Source organism: Alexandromys fortis, unplaced genomic scaffold (genome assembly GCF_014885135.2).
Source record: "Alexandromys fortis isolate MF-2015 unplaced genomic scaffold, M_Fortis_MF-2015_v1.1 scaffold_42, whole genome shotgun sequence".
Taxonomy (NCBI): domain Eukaryota; kingdom Metazoa; phylum Chordata; class Mammalia; order Rodentia; family Cricetidae; genus Alexandromys; species Alexandromys fortis.
In genome coordinates, this window is record NW_026067934.1 from 6,353,603 (window position 1) to 6,371,784 (window position 18,182).

General features: G+C 49.1%; 1 protein-coding gene across 1 annotated transcript in view; it reads left to right on the forward strand.

Annotated features, from left to right (window-relative positions):
• The first annotated feature begins 5,718 nt into the window (after nucleotides 1-5,718).
• Kcnk12 (potassium two pore domain channel subfamily K member 12) overlaps nucleotides 5,719-18,182 on the forward strand; it is a 45,224-nt gene continuing 32,760 nt past the window's right edge. Inside the window, exon 1 of the mRNA XM_050146179.1 lies at nucleotides 5,719-6,109. Coding sequence (XP_050002136.1) covers nucleotides 5,719-6,109 — 391 coding nt within the window. The remainder of the gene's footprint in view (nucleotides 6,110-18,182) is intronic.

The following is an 18,182-nucleotide window of genomic DNA, read 5'->3' on the forward strand; positions in this document are numbered from 1 at the left end:
ATATTCCATGTTCCTGAATATTTCTGAATATTAACTCACAGAATTAATACTGTGAAAATGTTTATGCTGCCAAGTTAATATACAGAATTAATGCAATAGCTATCAAATAATCATGTCATATTTTACAGGTCTAGAAAAAAAAAGTATTTATATAGAACCAGAAAAGACCACAAATAGTCGAAGCAATCCTAAGGCATAAGAACCATACCGGAGTCACAACACCAGACCTCAAACTATACTATGACGCTGAAGTGATGAAGGCGTGAACTCCAGTGTCAACAGATGGTAATGAAGACAGAAAGAGTCCGTGAAGCAAGGCAACGAACAGCCCCAGAATGGGAGGAAGTTTACCAGCTGCACTTCAGAGAGGGGCGGACCTCCAGGACTGGTAAAGAACTATAGATAATAGTGTTTGAGCAGTTCTGAGGAGAGCAAAAAGGTCTGGAGGCATCCAGCACATTTTAAATCTGCTGCTTGGAATGCAGTATTCTAACAAATTTTGCCAACACAGATTAATTTTTAAAAGAAAGCATTTTCTGGAACAAATTCCTTTGTTCAAACTAAATTTTATAATCATTTTTTTTCTCTTTATCACAGCTAAACTGGCTCAAATTCTCCACGTTTTTGTTGGTTTTGAGAGAGAACCATGTATAGCCCAAGCTGGCTGCAAACTCATCATGTATTTTGAACATCTGATCCTTGCCTCTGTTGGGGTTACAGACATGTGCCATCACAGGGTGTTATGGAGTGGCTGGACTGAACCCAGGAGGCAAGCTCTCAATCAACTGAGCTACACCAGCCCCCTCTACACTACTTAGTTTATTTTTTAATAATCATTTTTCATTGGGTATGGATGTGTACATCTTTAATCCCAGCACCCAGGAGACAGAGGCAGGTGAATCTCCTGTGGGTTGCAGACCAGCCTGGTCTACAGAGGGAAGGGAGGGAGGGAGGGAGGGAGGGAGGGAGGGAGGGAGGGAGGGAGGGAGGGAGGGACGGAGGGAGGGAGGGAGGGACGGAGGGAGGGACGGAGGGAGGGAGGGACGGAGGGAGGGAGGGAGGGAAGGAGAGGGAGAGAGGGATTATTTTCCTGGGGGGTGTGTGTTTTTATTTGTTTGTAACATATTCTCACTATGCAGCCAACCCGTTCTGAAATTCATAACCACACCGCTTCACCCTCTGCATGCTGTGATTACAAAAATGGGTCACCATGCCTGGTTCTACTATTTTTTAAATAACAACTTGTCAAATCAATTACCCTTCTGCTTCTTACACAGCTTTATTGAGCTTTAGTTCACATAACTTGTAATTCTAAAATTTCCAATACACAACTGGATGCTTTTGAGTCTCTTGATAAAATCATACATCAGCACCACAATCGACTTTAGAATATTTCCACTGCCTTCATCCAGAAACCATCCATTCCTTCTCATCCACCCTTGTTGTAGGGTTTCTATCGCTGTGAAGAGGCACCATGACCACAGCAACTCTTATAACGGAAAGCATTTAACTGGGGCTGGTTTATAGTTTCAGGGGTTTAGTTCATTATCTTCATGGTGAGAAGCATAGAGGTGTGTAAACAAATATGGTAGATGCTGGAGAAGGAGCTGAGAGTTCTATATACAGAGCAGCAGGCAGCAGAAAGACAAATCCACACTGGGCCTGGCTTGAGCATCTGAGACCTCAGGTCAGGCCCTAGCTCCTCCAACAACATTACACCTACTTCAACAAGGCCACACCTCCTAATAGTGCCACTCCCTATGAGCCTATGGGGCAATTTTCTTCAAACCACCACAATCCTTAACCCCAAAGTGACCACCAAGCTGCTTCTGTCTTTGTGGATTGACTCATGTATGGACATTCTTATAAAACTAGAATTCATAATAAATGGTCTTTTGTGATCCTTTTTTTCCTTGTAAGTACAATTCTTTCAAGACTGTTACATGTTATTGCCCATGTCAGTGCTCCACCCCACTTACTGCTGGGTGTTCTGTTGCATAGACATACTATGCTTTATTTTTTCACATATTAGCTGGCCTAACAGTTCCCACTTGCTACCGCTATGACTGTCAGCGTTTCTGTATGTGGTAGATACAAAATTCTGTGTCTCTTAGCTGTATGAAGATGCCAGCTGAGTTTGAACCTGGCTTTACCCAGTTTTCCTGGTTAACACTCCAGCGTTGTGTTTCCTCTTAGAAAAGAGAGAAAGGAAGGAAGAAAAGAGGAAGTGGAAGAAGGAAGAGAAGTTGTGTCCATCCATTTGTCCTGTCTGAAGTTCCTGAGTACATGACAGATACAAGAAGGTTGGGGTTGAAATGACAGCATCAAAGTAATTGGGTCAGAATCTCCTACGAAGGGAAAGCTTTATGAGAAGAAGGAAATCTGGGTTGGCAAGGCCATGCTGGAGGGGAGCTTGGTCCTAAACCTGATGACCTCAATTCACTCTTCAGAGCCAACGTGGTAGAAGGAGAGCACCAACTCCCATACGTGATGTGTGTGCACACACAATCACATCAAATCAGAAAAGAAAATCTCAGCTGACTCGACATTTGACAAGCTGAAGAAGAGGGGCCCACCGCGTAAGCATGGTCTGGTGAACGGGTTGGAAACAGCTTGCTTAAAGAGTAAGAGGCGGTAGGAAAAACGAGGATGAGACACCCCTACCCCTAACTCTGGGGACCACATAATTAAAGGCACAGAACCACAAACTCAAAGACTTAAACACCAATTTTGTATAATGTTAGGAATCATTGAGAGTGAGGTTTAGAGGCATCAGAGTCCCATGACTAGACTTTTGCCACAGCAAGCCCTATCTCTAGGGCTGTCGTGACAATTCTGGGCTGGGTAAAATCACTGAAGATAGCCAGCTGGCACAGTCAGTGGCTTAGATATTGATTTAGTGGGCAAAAGCCACATCTATCACGGGGCTGGTTCCCTAAAGGACCCACATCTACGAGCAGGGAACTCATCATTTCTCTATTACATCAGGAGATTTGTCACTCAGTGTTGAAACTTATGCCAAGGGTTCTCTGCTAATCAAGCTAGACTCACAGGTTGGAGGACAGGGTGGGCCCTCTGCCAGCTAGGCAAGGAGTTGGACCCAGAGGCACAGGACATTGCAGTCAAACATGCCATCCCCACTCTGGGAATCTGGGCAAAGCCGGGAGAGGCCTGGCAGTGCCTTTCAGCTGTGTCTGGAGCTTCCATAGACATCTCGTGAAATCACACCTGTCAAGGCTCTTTCCAGCTGACCAGGCAAGTGGAGTTCAGTCCCAGAGGTTGCTGTCTACAGCCGCTGGCTGGGGCAACAGTCAGCTGTGGTGACTCCTGCAGGAATCTGAGGGGAGACAAAGACTTGGGAAGAGAACAGTTGGCAATAACAGCAGTTCGCGGTGGCGATGGTTGGCGATTGGATAAAGCTCCCACTGTGCTCCACAGTGAATCAGAGCGCTCAGGGCTCTCAGAGGATAAGCGGTTTCCTCCTTAAACCGCAAGTAGCTATCCAAGCCTGGAGGCGGCGGTGGAGTGGATTTCTCCCCATCTGTGCACATCAACGAGCATGGAGTCCTCTACCCATACAATGGAGCAGCGTCTCTAAGATACAAGCCTCCGTTACCCCTGACTAGTCATAACCCACATCCCAAGACAGGTGCCACTCAGCATTCCACACCTCTCCAGCCCCCAGTGCCAGTTTGTGCCTCTACACTGGGTGGGGGAATCCCAGCTTCACGGCTGTTCAGTGAGGGGTCCACCTTAAGTACCACCAAGCTTCAAGGACCACTTTGAGGAGATCTTAGCTTGGCGTTTTCCTATGGTGAAAGCTAGCGAGCCTGGCCCTGGGCTGGGAGCAAGACAGAGGCAGCTCAGTGTTTTGCCAGAGTTCTCGCAGACACCTGGAGTGTCTAAGAAGTCACCATCAGTATTTCCCTTCCCTGTTATCTATATCGTATCGTTATCAGGATCCTATTCGCGGCCAACGAAAGAGGGAAGGGGATTAAAAAAAAGAGACTGGCTACCCAGAGAGGGCAGTATTATCTGTCTATATCGAGAGCGTTCTTTGCTGCACAACTTTATGACCTCAACCAGACTGGGTTCAGCCGGGCAGGGAAGGACTGGCGACTGTGTGCACCACTCACTATCTTTCCCCTCCAATGTAGGGCGGAGGAGGCTTCCCTAGGGCGTTCCAAAGCACACCGTTTCTCCTAGCGAGTTTCTTCTACCCTCATCTCCCTCCACCGTACCCGCGGTATATCCAGACTCCCGTCCCTCGGGAGGGTGAGCTAGGGTAGCAGAGAAGCCCCAGCAGTGTCAGGCCTATGATCCTCCAGCTCTGGTGGCCCCAAGTCCCCCACCTGCGCGTGACTCCTCCTCCCGTCTCAATTCCGCAGCGTCCGCACCCTGGCGACGCGCTGTTTCGGCCACCGCACCTGCGTCAGGGTGGAGTAGGGGACAATCTGGAGGTAGAAGGGGAAACAGGGAGGGTCTGGGGAGCACCACAGTATCGGGTGAGCAACCTCGCCCGGGGTGGCGAAGCCCCCGCAGCCTAGAGCCTCCCACCCGAGTCTGCGGCACTGATGCGCTGTCCGCGGTGCTGACGCCGGCCGGCTGCTCGGTCGGGAGGAGGAGCAGACGCCCTGGTTCCCTTGGCGCCCGGAGTCTGTCCTCGGTTCCCAAACCGTGTCTTTTATTCGAGAGGACTTCGCCGGAGTCCGGGCGCTGCGGTTGGATTCAGGAACAAAAGAGCGAGCAAAGGGAACTTAAACTTCAGGCTGGAGCCCGAGAATCGGAAGTCGGGTTTGACTCTCATAGCCCCCGCAGCCCCTGAGACCTCAAAGCGCCAAGTTGAGCAAAGTTTCCCAGTGGCTTGAGGAAGGAAGAGATTCCGGAGCTCAAGCTCAGGGAAGGAAGGACGAGGTTGTCTAGCGCGCTGACAGACAGCACCGCAGTGGGACACCTGCTCCGGTGGGACGCGCTGGTGCCACCAGAACGACCCGGAGGCGTCGCAGCAGCCCAACTCTCCACCCCTTCCTCCCTTCCCTACTCACCCCTCCCCAACACCCCGCCCCGTGCTCCGGTGACTCCGCCTTTCCGTGCCGGGTAGCTCTTCGGTGGTAGCAAGGAAGGGAAAGGACCGCTTTCCCGGAGGACTCGGCTCGGCTCTGAGGCTCCCAACCCGACAACGCCAGCTCAGTCCCAGCGGTGGAACAGGACCGCCTGCCAGGCTGCGCCTAGGCGCCACCGAGCCCCAGCAACCTCATGGGACGCTCCAGAGGACTATCTCTGTGCCCTGCCACCGTGTTCCAATACTAGGCGTCCAGACTCCAGGGCTCAACCTGTCCGCAACCCCAAGGCCTGTCCGGAGAGGAGTATGCGGCCCGGGGCCCCGTGGACTCCGGCCACCGGGCGGCACTGGCCTAGCTTCGGAGTCCGGAGCCCGAGGGTAGCAAGTGACGATCTGCGGGTGGCTGTAAGGCGTCGGGGAGCGGAGAGAAGCGCTCCAACCCGGGTGCCCGCTGGGCCGCACGACCCACGGTGTGTGGCCTGAACGCCCGGCAGGAGGCGGAGGCTCCCTGCCGTCCCGGTTCCAGGGAGGCTGCAGAGGGGCTCCGCGGCGGCCCCAGACCTCTGGCCACCATCCTCACGCTCCTGCTCCTACGGCGGGGATGTCACGGCCCCGGCTCCGAGCGCCGCCCCAGCCCCGGGGTTGAGCTGCGGACCATGTCCTCCCGCAGCCCCCGGCCCCCGCCCCGCCGCTGCCGCCGCCGCCTGCCGCGCCCCTCCTGCTGCTGCTGCTGCTGCCGCCGCTCGCACCTCAACGAGGACACCGGGCGCTTCGTGCTGCTGGCCGCGCTCATCGGCCTCTACCTTGTGGCGGGCGCCACCGTCTTCTCGGCGCTCGAGAGCCCGGGCGAGGCGGAGGCGCGGGCGCGCTGGGGCGCCACGCTGCGCAACTTCAGCGCGGCGCACGGCGTGGCAGAGCCGGAGCTGCGCGCCTTCCTCCGGCACTACGAGGCCGCACTGGCCGCCGGGGTCCGTGCCGACGCCCTGCGCCCGCGCTGGGACTTCCCCGGAGCCTTCTATTTCGTGGGTACCGTGGTGTCGACCATAGGTAGGCGGCGCGTCCCGCGCGTCTTTCCTCTGCGCGCTTGTCACTCGCTGTCCTCTCCATCGATCTGAGGATGGGCCCTCTCTGATACCCTTTGCTTACTTTTGTCTCGCTCTCCATCCCCTGGGTCTCCTACTTTCCCCCCTGCATTCGGAGCGAAAGGTGGCCCAGATGACCCGTCTCTAGCCGTCATCAGTGTGGCAGCTAGGTGCCAAGCACTCTGAGCCCTCCTTGTCCAGGCTCTGCTTCTTGGTGTTGGGCTCTGTAAGGGGGTTTGTGAGAGAGAGCTTGTGTCAAGGGTTGCTATTGCCCACCCCACCCAGGCCTCACTATCCTCAGCAGGTGATTATAAAAGCCATTTCTTCGTTCATTCCTAGCGTTTTTATTTCCTCCTCAATTCTCTTCTCCTGATCACACTGCCCCACCCCCTCACAGTAAAGTCCGTTATTCCCAAGCCAGTCCTTCCCCTGAGCTGTTTTACACCATTCACCTTGGTTGTCCCCTCCCCACACCCCTAACTTCTCCGATTTCTTGACCTCTTGTCTTTGTTCCCCTCTTCGCAATCAAGAGTGGTGTCGAAGGACAGCCATGGGATAGTCGCCTTTACGTTATGCTTTGGGTAGAAACAGCTCACGTTTGCTTAACCTTGGGGGAAATGTGCAGATTCTTGAGACCCCAGCCCTCCTTTTCAGCTAGATTGAAGTCGCCTGGCGCTCCTTCTGGAGAGAGAATTTCCAGCCGCCTCTGTGTCTACCCCCTCCCACCTACTCCTCTTCTCAGGCGTTTGGAAGCATAGGAAACAGCCACCTTCCCCCTTCTTAGCTAAACAGAGAGCAGAAGAGATATTCTTTGACAAGACTTGGTTGTGTCTCACTCACTCCTTTTTGTGTCTCAGGGTAAGAGAAGCACTTGCTGGTCACACTAGTCATCCGAAGACATTCTTTTCTGCTGGTGCAATTGGGGAAGAAGGGGCTGCACTTTCAGGGCAAAGAAGTGAGGAACTTTATAAACACCCTTTCCTGGTGCCAGTTCAGAGTGAGGGGCATGGACTCCTGCCTACTGCTGCCTTGGAGTCCGGGAGAGAGGTAGCAGGTTTGTTCAGGATGTGCACAGAGGAGGAGGTCTCTCTGCATCTCTCTCCCTGTGTGTATGTACATCCGTGAAAGCACTCCCTTGCCTCCAATCGTCCCCCCCCCCCGTGTCATGCTTGATCTGATTATTTTAAATAGAAAAGGCAAATATGGACTGAGTCCAAAGTCTACACAGATTAGATAAAAATACCCTTTAAAAATATATCATGTTGTTATGGTGATTGAAGATATAAAATGACCCCCCCTCAAAATCCCCTTTTAAGAGCTGCATCGAGTTGCTATAGCAACTTGAGGGTTTTTTTTTAAGTGCTTTAAAAGTACTAAAGATGCTTAATCTTGGAGGATGACATCATGTATTTATAGTTCATTGTTGACATGTACTCTTCTCGTAAACACTCCCCGTTGCTTCTTCTACATATAGGTACACCTATACCACACTATCTTTCTCCCAGTGACATGTTCTAGCTTCCTGATGGAACTGCAAGATAAGCGGAAGGTGTCGCCAGTTTCTCTTCCCCTACAGTCTGTGAATCTATCCAAAGAGACTATTTCTGTGACCTGTGCTCACTCTGTGTCTCTCATGAGCATCAATTGTCCTTCGGGCTTCGGGGGCTTCCCCTCTTGTTTGGAAATTGTTTCATGCCTCAGTCTTTAATCCACCATCAGGATTGGGTAGGCAGGCAATGTCGACAGGCTACACCAAAGCTTGTGGCTGTGTTAGCAAGGACCTAGCAAGTTGCTTCCCAAATCTGCAGGCCAATGCTAGTACCAGACTATGGATGGCTCAGGATTGAACTGGCCCTCTGCGGGGACATCAAAACTGCCATATGTGTAGTGTCTACCAGCTGCCTGCCTGCTGCGACACTTGGGGATAGTGATTTAAATTGGTCCTCTTAATGTCAGCCAGTAAGTTCTGCTGAGTCCCCAGCCAGCGTGATTATTCTTTCAGCCTTCTCTGTGAAAGATGTACTTGATTGAGATTTCAGTGCAGACCTACATATGGCAGCAAGTTTCTGCTTATATATGCCCTTCCCTTTAAACATCCAGTTGTTATTATTACTGATGTAGTTGTGGGAGCAACCACACAGGGGACCAAAGCTCAGTCATAGATGGATAGTTGGGGTCCTCTAGTCTGCCCCTCATCTGGGAAGAGGAAGACTATCATGTTCTGGGTTTTACTCGGTCAACGAACACCACAGGGTGTGTGATTCATGCAACAGTGTGGGATTCAGGGCTTCAACTACATACCCCGCCTAATGAAATGAGGACTTTTGGTATTTATCTGGCTCAGATAAATGATCTGTGTGGTTTTAGTATAGACAACCCTTCACTTATGTCATAACTTGAAGTGTTGTGTGTGTCAGGCCCAGTGCTATGGTTTGAAAGGTTAACTTTGTTCTACATGTTCTATAAGCATGCTTCACTGTGAGCAGCTGAGATACATCATCTGTTAGCCATCCTCACTACAGATGACCAGAAAGAAGAGACCTTTGGTCAAGCCTGTGTGGTATAGTATTAGGAGATTTATACAAGGTCGCATGGTTAATGAAGGATTCACCTCAATCCAGAGCTGAATTTGTGTGGTGTATTTTACAGTAATTTCATACACAGAGCAGTGGGAATATCCTTATTGGAATCTGAAATACTAATAATGTGTATCTTCTTGTATGTGTGTCTGTCTGTCTGTCTGCCTGCCTGTATACATGCATAAATATGACACTAAGATAGGAACTAATTTGCTAGTCAGGCCAGCAACTGATTAAGTATAGAAAAAGCTCAAAGGGGTCACACAGATATTCCAGGCAGATGAGTTAGAAGTTGCTGTAGGCCATAGATAGGCAAAAAGTCAATACAAACTACAGAAAATCAGAGATGGGCCCTAGCAAGCAGGCGACATTCTGGAGAAGTGTGGTCAAGGACTCTCACTCCTAAGGGCACATATTCAGGGGAAGCAACAAAAAGGACAGGGATTGACCATCAGTAGTAAGCAGTCTAGAGGAAGGTTCAGGTTGGCCACGCGCATTCAAGGTCAGAAGGAACATCGCAGAGAGGGAATATTTCTCCTAACATTTGGCTTGAACAGGGCTCCATATCCTGGGTTGGGCATCGTGCAACTGTGTAAGCACACACGTGTTCACACAGCACGGACCCCATGGGGAAATGCGCCTGTGATTATTCAGCTGTAGTTGAAAGTCTGAGGAGCTCAAGCAAGATGTTTAACAAGTCCACTTTCTACTCCAGATTATCCATCCCGATTGCTCACACAGATCTGAAACCCTGGGTAATTCCTGCTTCTCCCATTCACTCCCGGTGACGACATATTTCCTGCAGGGTGGGGGATTAAATTTAGTTTAATACGAACATGTTGGTGTCTGCAGTCCTCCACTTCACAAACACCCAAAGCAACAGCATTCAAGGCGGACGCCAGCATGGCCTTTGATACACGGCTACCTGCGTCATCTGGGATCTGTAGTTCTCAGTCCTCTAGGTCCCGGCTGCGTTCTTAGCAGCAGCACTCTGGCTTGGAGAAACTCAGAACAGTCTGAGGAGTATTAATCCGTCCTCTCACATCTTAAAGGCTGCTTTATTGGTTTGCTTTGAAAAGATTAAAAGGAAGCTTTCCCTTGGGGCTCTCATTATGAGTCTGCTGTCAGATTTACACATCCAGGAGAACATATTTAAAAGTCTCTCAAATGGCAGCTTGGTCGAAACAGAAATATTTTTGCTTCCTTTTATTAGGTTTTCCTGGCAGAGATTTTTAGCTGTAAAGCTAAAATCATGCCAGTAGAGACGATATGGGGTAGGTACGAGAGTTGTCGCTTTCGGCTCTGCATGATTTAGCTCAGTGCTTTCAGAACTAGGCACACTTGATTATTTGGTCACAAGGCTAGTAACAAGTCCTACCTCCACTTGCTACCCCTCCCTTTAAAAAAACAAAAACATGAGTTTTTAAAATGTTTTTTTTTTCTGCAGAGTAAACTAAGACATTATAAGACCAAATGTCACTACCACGATTCATATGGGTTTCTTCTAGCATGTAGGTAGTAGAACCAGAGGTGGGGTTGACACCTGGAGTGAAGGGGGGGCTGCCGTAGCTCATTTCCTTCTCTCGTTAACTGCCTGTGTTGGAAAAAGGATACTGGGGAGACGTACATTGCGTCTGACATCCATCTGGAGATGAATATGAAATGCATTCCTATTCTCTGTGCCCCCGCCCCACCCACACACACCTCATAGCTGACCCAGACCACAGTAAACAGTGATCGTTCAGGTGATTCAGACAGAAGTCTCCCATACTATAACCCTGCTCCAACACAGCTCTTCTCATGTCTGCGGGTTCCTGCAGGAAAGAAAACAGAGGACCTAACCGATATGGGGCACTGTTTCCCTTGGTTGTGTCATCAAGGTCAAGCCCATGTTTCCACATGCCCTGCACATGTGGCTTTTAATAGGCGCATAATATTCTTTGTAGTTGATGCTTCCTTGCTGCAGGCTAGCTGGGTGGCTCCCTGCCTGGGCTATTTCGAGTAATGCCACAGTGAGCATCTTGATGCATATGGCCTGTTCCTTCTGTTGAGCATCTCCTCGGGGTGAGTCTCCAGCAGGAAAACTGCTGAGTCAGTGTGGGCACCGCTAGTGAAGCTGCTGAGTCAGTGGGTATTGCTGTCTTCACAGCTTCTGGCCAGCCCTCTTAGAGGGAGGAATTGTTGGCTCTTCCCTAAGGTGAGTCTCTGCTTCTACAAAGCCTCACAGAGGTCGCACAGCCATCCGCTGTTCCATGGTTGCAGGCCACGTAGATACTTGGTTTTCTCTAGGATCGCGCTGCATTAGGCTGATAGCATCTTCAGCCTCCACTGCCACCTCCTATGGGAGCACTGGTTGCGAGAAGGACGAGAAGAAACAGATGGGGACAGCTGCAGGTCATCAAAGACTAAGAGAAGAGGAACATCTGGACCCTCATCTTTCTGGGTCTCAGGCAGCTGATGGGGAGCATTCTTCCACTCAGTGCTGACACTGGCCAAGGGCCCCCGTCGAATGGAGCAAAAAACGCCCTTCAAGTTTTATAGCTGCAAGTACCATGAAGATCTTCTAGAGCTTTCTCTAAGCATTTAGAAGAACATTTTGTCAACAAAAGCCATTCAGAGCCATGATAGATAGACTGTAGCAAAGCTGGGCTGACTAGAGCTCAAGGTAAGATCTCCAGCCGTTGCATTACCCTCAGATGCCAGCTACTATTTGACCTCACTCTCACTCACTCACTCTCTCTCCTCTCTCCTTAAGACAGTCCTGCTATGTAGCCCAGGCTGGCTGCAACTTACTATATGGCCAAGGCTGGCTTAGAACTCATTTCCCAAGTTCTAGATTCTGGTAAGCCACAGCCTCGTGGTGATACACAGATTAATAGAAATGGGATAATTTAAGATGCAAGAGCTAGCTAAAAATATGCCTGAGCTATCAGCTAAGCAGTGTTGTAATTAATATAGTTTTGTGTGTTTATTTGGGTCTGGGCGACTGGGAAATGAATTGCAGACTCTGACTACAAATGGCACCCCATGTGGGCAACTTCATCCACATAGAACGGAGAAAGCTTGGGAAGGAATTCTAGACACAAAAGAACAGAATTAAGCATGGCTTCTTGGTAGCAGCATTTTCTGGGGTGGGCTCTGTTTGCTAAAGGAAAGCACAGTTTCCAATTATAGACTTCCTCTAGAGGACAGTGGCTGTGGCAAGGAGGTTTTGAACCCTGACTTTAAATGTCACTTGTCTGAGCTTGGACAGAACTAAACTGGCTCATCAGTGGGTCACTGATGACATGAATACCTGGGCCCTAGAATGACTGGCTCCATTTGCTTCCCCTGGGTCTCAGAGGACTCATGCTGGGGTGACTGTGGTAGGAAACCCAGTGCCTTACAGTGTAAAGTTTTACAATCCCTTGTCTTCAGGACAGATGTTGTAGACTAGAAAGACAGGGTCCTCCATGCAGTCCCTCTCATGTTGTACAGGACAGAGGAATCACTGAGTTTCCTCTCTCTGCAGTTTCTGCTAGGAGATCTAGGGTAGAACCTTGGGGGTCCACATTTCTCAAAACCTCCTCCCTGTGCCTAGACTTTCTGGGCCTCAGACAACACTGTGGAGGCAGGAATCAGGGTCAGCGACTGTGTGGCTTTGGGCTGGGCATATCACCACCAGGTGACTCAGTCTTTCCAACCTTTAAACAAGGGAGTGACAGGAATCGCTTGAGTCCCTTACTCTGATGCTGTCACACTTGTGAGGACTGTTCCCTTAGCCTCAGTATGGGCTGGGGCCACGCTAGCTGCACCAGCTGCAGCTGCTTGCCTAGGGCCCAGTTCGCTTCTGTCCCTTCCAAACTGTGGAGTACTGGAGTGGAAACAGCTACTACAACTCCTTAGCTCAGTTAAGTCTCTGGAAAGTGAAGATAACAATGCCTCCTAAGCTGGGCATGTTGTCCACACCTGCAGTTCTAGTGCTCAGAAGGTGGAAGCAAGAGTATTGTCATAAGTTTGGTCCCAGTATGGGCCTAAATAATGAGTTCAAGGCCAGTCTGAGCTATGTAGTCAGACCCTGTTCCAAATACACAAAGTATCTGAGAATTCAGCTCAGTGGTAGATCATGTACTTGCTTAGCATAGCAACAACCAAATGTACATCACATCAAAATAAACAAACAAATAAATAAATCATGGAACTAAGAAGCATGAAGCTGGGCATGGTGACTCACGCGCACTAGTAATCCCAGAGTTGGGGAGGTGTAGATAGGTGGATGCCTGGGGCTTGCTGCCCAGTAAGTCTACCCTACTTGGCAAGTTCCAGGCCAGCCAAAGACTCCCTTAAGGAAGGAGGAGGAAGGTTGGAACTAGAGAGATGGTTTAGCAGTTAAGAGCACTTGTTGCTCTTGCTGAAGACCTGAGGTTGATTCCCAGTGCCCACAAGATAGCTTACAACCATCTCGAACTTTATTTCCAGAAGATCCAATGCCCTCTTCTGGCCTCTGTAGGTACTGCATACAAGTGGTACACAGATATAGTACAGGAAAAACACTCATACACACAATAAATACATCAATAAATCTTTATACACACATATGTTGATGGTCTCTACACACACTATCACTATTGTTGTGCTAAAACACAATGATCACAGCAAGTTGGGAGGAAAGGGTTATTGGGCTTACACTTCCACATCACAGTTCATCTTAAGGAACTCAAGACAGGAACTCAAGCAGGACAGGAAACTGGAGGCAGCACTAATGCAGAGGCCATGCAGGGGAGCTGCTCACTGCTTGCTACACATACTTTGCTCAGCCTGCTTTCTTATAGAACCCAGAATTAGCAGCCTGGGGTGGCCTCACCCACACTGGGGTGAGCCCTCCCGTATCAATCACTAATTGAGGAAATTCCCTACAGGCTTGCCTGCAGCCTATCTTATGGAGACATTTTCTCAATTGAGTCTGCCTCCTCTCCAAAGACTTTAGCTTGTGCCGAGTTGACATAAAACCGTTCAGTATAACTGATCCCTTATCAACTTGACACAGAGACACATCACTGTTAAATCATAACCCTTCCTTTTTTATTCATCCCCAAGATCACATATTAATAAAGACATCACAATATAAAATATTTCACAAACTTGCAAGTCTCGTGGGCTTTAAAAATTCAAACAATTAAGGGCTGGAGAGATGATTCAGCAGGTAAGATGCACTGGAATCTCTTCCAGAGGACTGGGTTCAGTTCCCAGTACCCACACGGCAGCCCACAACTGTTTGTAACTCCAGTTCCAGGGAGTCACATAGTTACTGTCACATAGACATACATGCAGGAAAAAAGTCAATGCACATAAAAATAAATAAACTTTTTTACAAAATTTAGCAATTAAAAATTAGGTCCCCTGAAAATATCCAGTCTCTTTTAAAACCCAAAGTCTTTTAACATTTAATGTCTTTCAACTGTATGCTCCTAGAAAAATGAAAGATGAAATGGAAGTTAAATACTTCCTTATTTCAAGAGGGAAGAACCAGGGCACAGTCATAATTATATCAAAGCAAAGCCAAACTCCAACTGTGTAAATAACTGAATGTCAATGTGTAGGATCCACTCCCGTCTCCTAAGCTCCTCCAGCTCTGCCCTTTGCAGCACACAGCTTGTCTCCTAGGCTCCCCTGCTGCTGTTCTCGGTCATTATCCCGTGGTATTAGCATCTCCACAATGCTGCACTTTCACCGATAGCCTCTCTTCATGATGCCAAAGCTCAACTCCTCTGTAGTACACCTCTGTATTCTCCTGAGCTTAACTGCCACTGAGACCAGACCTTCACCAATGGTCTCTCCTGGCGTCTCAGTACAAGACCTCAGCTCTTTTCCATGATTGTCTTAGTTAGGGTTTCTATTGCCGTGAAGAGACACCATGAGCACAGCAACTCTTATAAAGGAAAACATTTAATTGGGGCTGGCTTACAGTTCCAGAGGTTCAATCCGTAATCATCATGGCAGCATGCAGGCAGACATGGTGCTGGACGGAGAAGGAGCTGAGAGTTCTACATCTTCTTCTACAGGCAATAGAAGCAACTGTGTCACACCTCCTCCAACAAGGCCACGCCTCCAAATAGTGCCACTCCCTTTGAGCCTGTAGGGGCCAAATTACATTCAAACTAGCACAATGACCCGTTTATGCCTTTAGAACCAGCATACCACCTACATGATTCTTATACTACTAAGTCCAGCTGCCAGTGTGAGAGACAATCTTAGCCACCTCTGAAACACAGCTTCTGTGTGCTGACCTGAGGAAATACTTCCCAGACTTCACCTCAGTGATGCTGGTCTCCTTCTTCTTGAGACAGGACCCTGGCTGTGTAGCCCTGGCTGTACTAGAACTTGCTCTCTAGGCCAGGCTGACCTCAAACTCACCTGCCTCTGCCTCCCCAGTGTGGTGATATTTTGCTTGTGATCTAACAAATAAAGCTTGCCCGAAGATCAGAGTGTGGAGCTAGCCACTAGTTAGCCATAGAGGCCAGGCAGCAGTGGCACACACCTTTAATCCCAGCACAAGGGAGGTGGAGACGAGAAGGGGTATGGCTGAGTGGAGAGAGGAATATAAGGCGGGAAGAGACTGGAGCTCAAGCATTCAGTCTGAGGATTCATGGAGACAGGATCTTGTCCCCTTCAGCTGGGGATTTGATAGGGGTAAATGAGGATTCAGTAGAAGTAAAAAGTCTCTCTAGTGACTGTCTCCTTTACTTCTCTGATCTTTCAGCCTTTTCAAGCTAGAATTCACACTACACCCCAGTTCTGGGATTAAAGGTTTCAGCCTCCGCTGTCCAGCATTGGTCTCTTCTTAATCACAGCTAATTTCTCAGCTTCAGCTAACGAGGGTCAATTGTCCCGGGAACACAAAGGTTTCCCTTCAGTGGCGCTGGTCTCTTGCTACTCCTGGCTGACACTTCAGCATCACCTGACCAGAACCAGATTCTGAATTCAGATATACAAAGACCCTGGGAGAGTCTCTAATGACTCTCAGACTTCCGTCTGGAACTCCACAGGCCTCAAATCCTCTGCATTTCTCTCAGCATTCTCATCTTCCAAGCTCCCACACAACTGCTCACCAAGGTTTGAATACTCAGTGGCTTTGCCATCCCAATGTCCTTCCATGGTTCTCTCAAAAACACATGGTCAAGTCTGTCACAGCAATGCCCTGCCGCGGTAACAGTTTCTGCCTTAGAGAGGGTTACTGTTGCTGGGCTAAAACACCATGATCACAGCAAGTTGGGAGGAAAGGGTTATTGGGTTTACACTTCCACATCACAGTTCATCTTCAGGAAGTCAAGACAGGAACTCAAGCAGGGCAGAAAACTGGAGGCAGCAGCCAATGCAGAAGCCATGCAGGGGAGCTGCTCACCGCTTGCTCCACATGGCTTTCTTATAATAGAACCCAGAATCAGCAGCCTGGGGTGGCCTCACTCACACTGGGGTGAGCCCTCCCATATCAATCACTAATTGAGGAAATCCCCCACAGGCTTGCCGCAGCCTGATCTTATGGAGTAATTTCCTCAGTTGAGGTTCCCTCCTCTCAGATGACTCCAGTTTGTGCCAAGTTGACATAAAAGTAGCCAGGACACATCTCAAAATTAGGAAGAAGTGGTTCTTGCTCCCAAACTGCTGTGAAGGTTGAAAGGGTTCATCCGTGTGCACCCCTGGTGAGGCCACAGCCACACAGCCGCTTACCAGAGTTGGTCATGCCTAGTTGGTGAGTCCTGGGCTACCCTTGTGGCTCCCCCAGCCTCGCCACCCTGTGCAGGGCCCGCTGGATCTCTGCCACACCTCTAGAGTGGCATCTGCCACTCAGCGATGGCCTTTGTCTAGGGCACGCTATAATCCTGTGCTGTTACATTGTGGTGTTTTGGTTTGTTTTGCATTTAAGGCAAAATCTCCTGTAGCTTAGGCTAGCCTTGAACTTGCTACATAGTTGAGGATGACATTGAATACCTGATCTTTCATCCTTCTGCCTCTACCTTCCAAGTATCAGGATTACATGCCTGGCTGAGAAGGATACTCTTAATAAAGTTTTTTTTTTATTTGAGCTCTCTTTCTTCTTTCTTTCTTTCTTTCTTTCTTTCTTTCTTTCTTTCTTTCTTTCCTCCTCTCTCTCTTTCTCTTTTTTCTTTCTTTTTTTTCAGTTTTTAAAGACAGAATTTCTCTGTATAACAGCCCTAGCTGAACTAGCTACACAGAACTATCTCTGTAGACCATGCTGGTCTCGAACTCAGAGAGATCCACCTACCTCTGCCTCTTGGGTGCTGGGATTAATTGTGCTCCCTGTAGCACAATTAATAAAAACTCACAGAGAGATATTGGGGTTCATCCAGAAGGTCAGAAAAGCAAAACAGCCAGTTGCTGGTTCTTACCTCTGCCTCAGTCTGAGATGGCCATCCTGCCTCCAGGACTCTCAGAATGAGTCTGTGTGTGAGAACTGTCTTCTCCCATCTTATGTTCCTCTCTAGGACTGGGATTAAAGATGTGCACCACTACCACCCGGTTTCTATGGCAAACTAGTGTGGCTACTGATATTAAAGGTATGTGTCACCACTGCCTGATCCATAAGTCTGACCAGGGTAGCTGTTTTACTCTCTGATCTTCAGACAAGCTTTATTTATTAAAATACAAATGAAATATCATTACACCTCCCAGCTGCTTACGTGTTTTTGGAGACAGGGTCACATGTAGTCTAGGCTAACCCCGAACTTGCTATGTAGCTGAGAATGGCCCTGAATTCATGATCCTCCCCCTTTCATCTCCCAAGGGTGATTGCCAGGCAAGCACCCTACCAACTGAGCCACATCTTCAGGCCCCATCTAATGCCTTAATCATCCATGATCTGGCAAAGGGCGAGGTGATTGAGCCCAGTGCTTTTCTGCCCCCCAACCTCCACAGAGCCATCAGTAGTCTTGTCCTTCCCACCTTCCTGTTTCTTGACAGTACTCAAGTCTTGGAAGAGGCTGTGGCACTGAAGGTAACAGAGAAAACTCTGGCCCAGCTGGGTCCTTCCCTGTTCCCTTGGATCTGGTATCAAGACCACTGTATCAAGACCCCAGCAGCTCCTCTCTCCAGACCACTATGCCAGCAGTCAGGGCCTGAGTTCTGGGGTTGGAGGTAATGATCAAACCCTTATCATCTCCTTGTCTGACTCCCCTTCCTACTGTTTGTCATCTGGTCAGTCTATCACAGATGTCTTCATCTATGCTTTCCCAGAAGCCTTCCCAAATTTTTTGGACAGGGAAAAACAATTTTCATTTTGTAGATGCAGAGGCAGGCTCAGAGAGGTTAAGTGACAACCGTCATGCAAGTCAGTCCTGGCAGAGCAAGGATTTGGGGTCTTGACTGCCCAGGACCTTAACTGCTGCTCCCAGCTTATGCGCTACCACATGGGAAGACCCACGGCCCTGCCTGAGAGGTGAGGAAGGAACTCTCAGGCAGGAC